We start from the raw sequence: 451 nt of genomic DNA, 5'->3' as shown, positions 1-451 counted from the left end.
GGACAGCGGGGGTGGCCTGAGTCCTGCCCCTCGGATGCTCCCCTGCCTTCACGTCCAGCCCATGCGCCTTGGGGGTCCCAGGGACCCATTCTTGCCTCGGGTGAGGGTAGGGGCTGCTTTAACCCAGCAAGGTACATCTCCCCAGCCCCCTGGGAGGAGATGCACTCCCCACGGCCACCTCTTCACCCTACGCAGCAGTGCCAGCCCCCGCTCCCCGTACCAGGTACTTGCCATCCGACGAGATGGCCATGCAGAGGACCTGGGACGCGTGCCCCATGTGCCGCTCCTCAGTGCCTTTCTTCCCCCCAGGGACCACACACAGCCTCTTCCCACTCTTCACCTCCCCTGCGGGAAAGGCATCGCTGTCACCCTCCAAGAGCCTCTGAGGCCGAAACAACGCGCACGCAGAACCCCAGAGGGGACAGAGGCCAAGCCCCCGCCGTGGGCACCC

At 66.5% G+C, this 451-nt stretch overlaps 1 protein-coding gene across 1 annotated transcript in view; it reads right to left on the bottom strand.

The window, feature by feature from the left end:
• Positions 1 to 451, bottom strand: part of LOC104496742 (U3 small nucleolar RNA-interacting protein 2-like) — a gene marked incomplete at both ends in the record, with an annotated part of 1,931 nt that overhangs the window by 1,098 nt on the left and 382 nt on the right. The window contains 1 exon segment of the mRNA XM_010139905.1: positions 221 to 345. Within this exon segment, the coding sequence (XP_010138207.1) occupies positions 221 to 345 (125 nt within the window).

This window comes from Buceros rhinoceros, unplaced genomic scaffold, assembly GCF_000710305.1.
Source record: "Buceros rhinoceros silvestris isolate BGI_N320 unplaced genomic scaffold, ASM71030v1 scaffold28557, whole genome shotgun sequence".
Classification (NCBI taxonomy): Eukaryota; Metazoa; Chordata; class Aves; order Bucerotiformes; family Bucerotidae; genus Buceros; species Buceros rhinoceros.
Note: the sequence above shows the minus strand (reverse complement) of the source record. Positions and strands in the feature narration are given on the sequence as shown.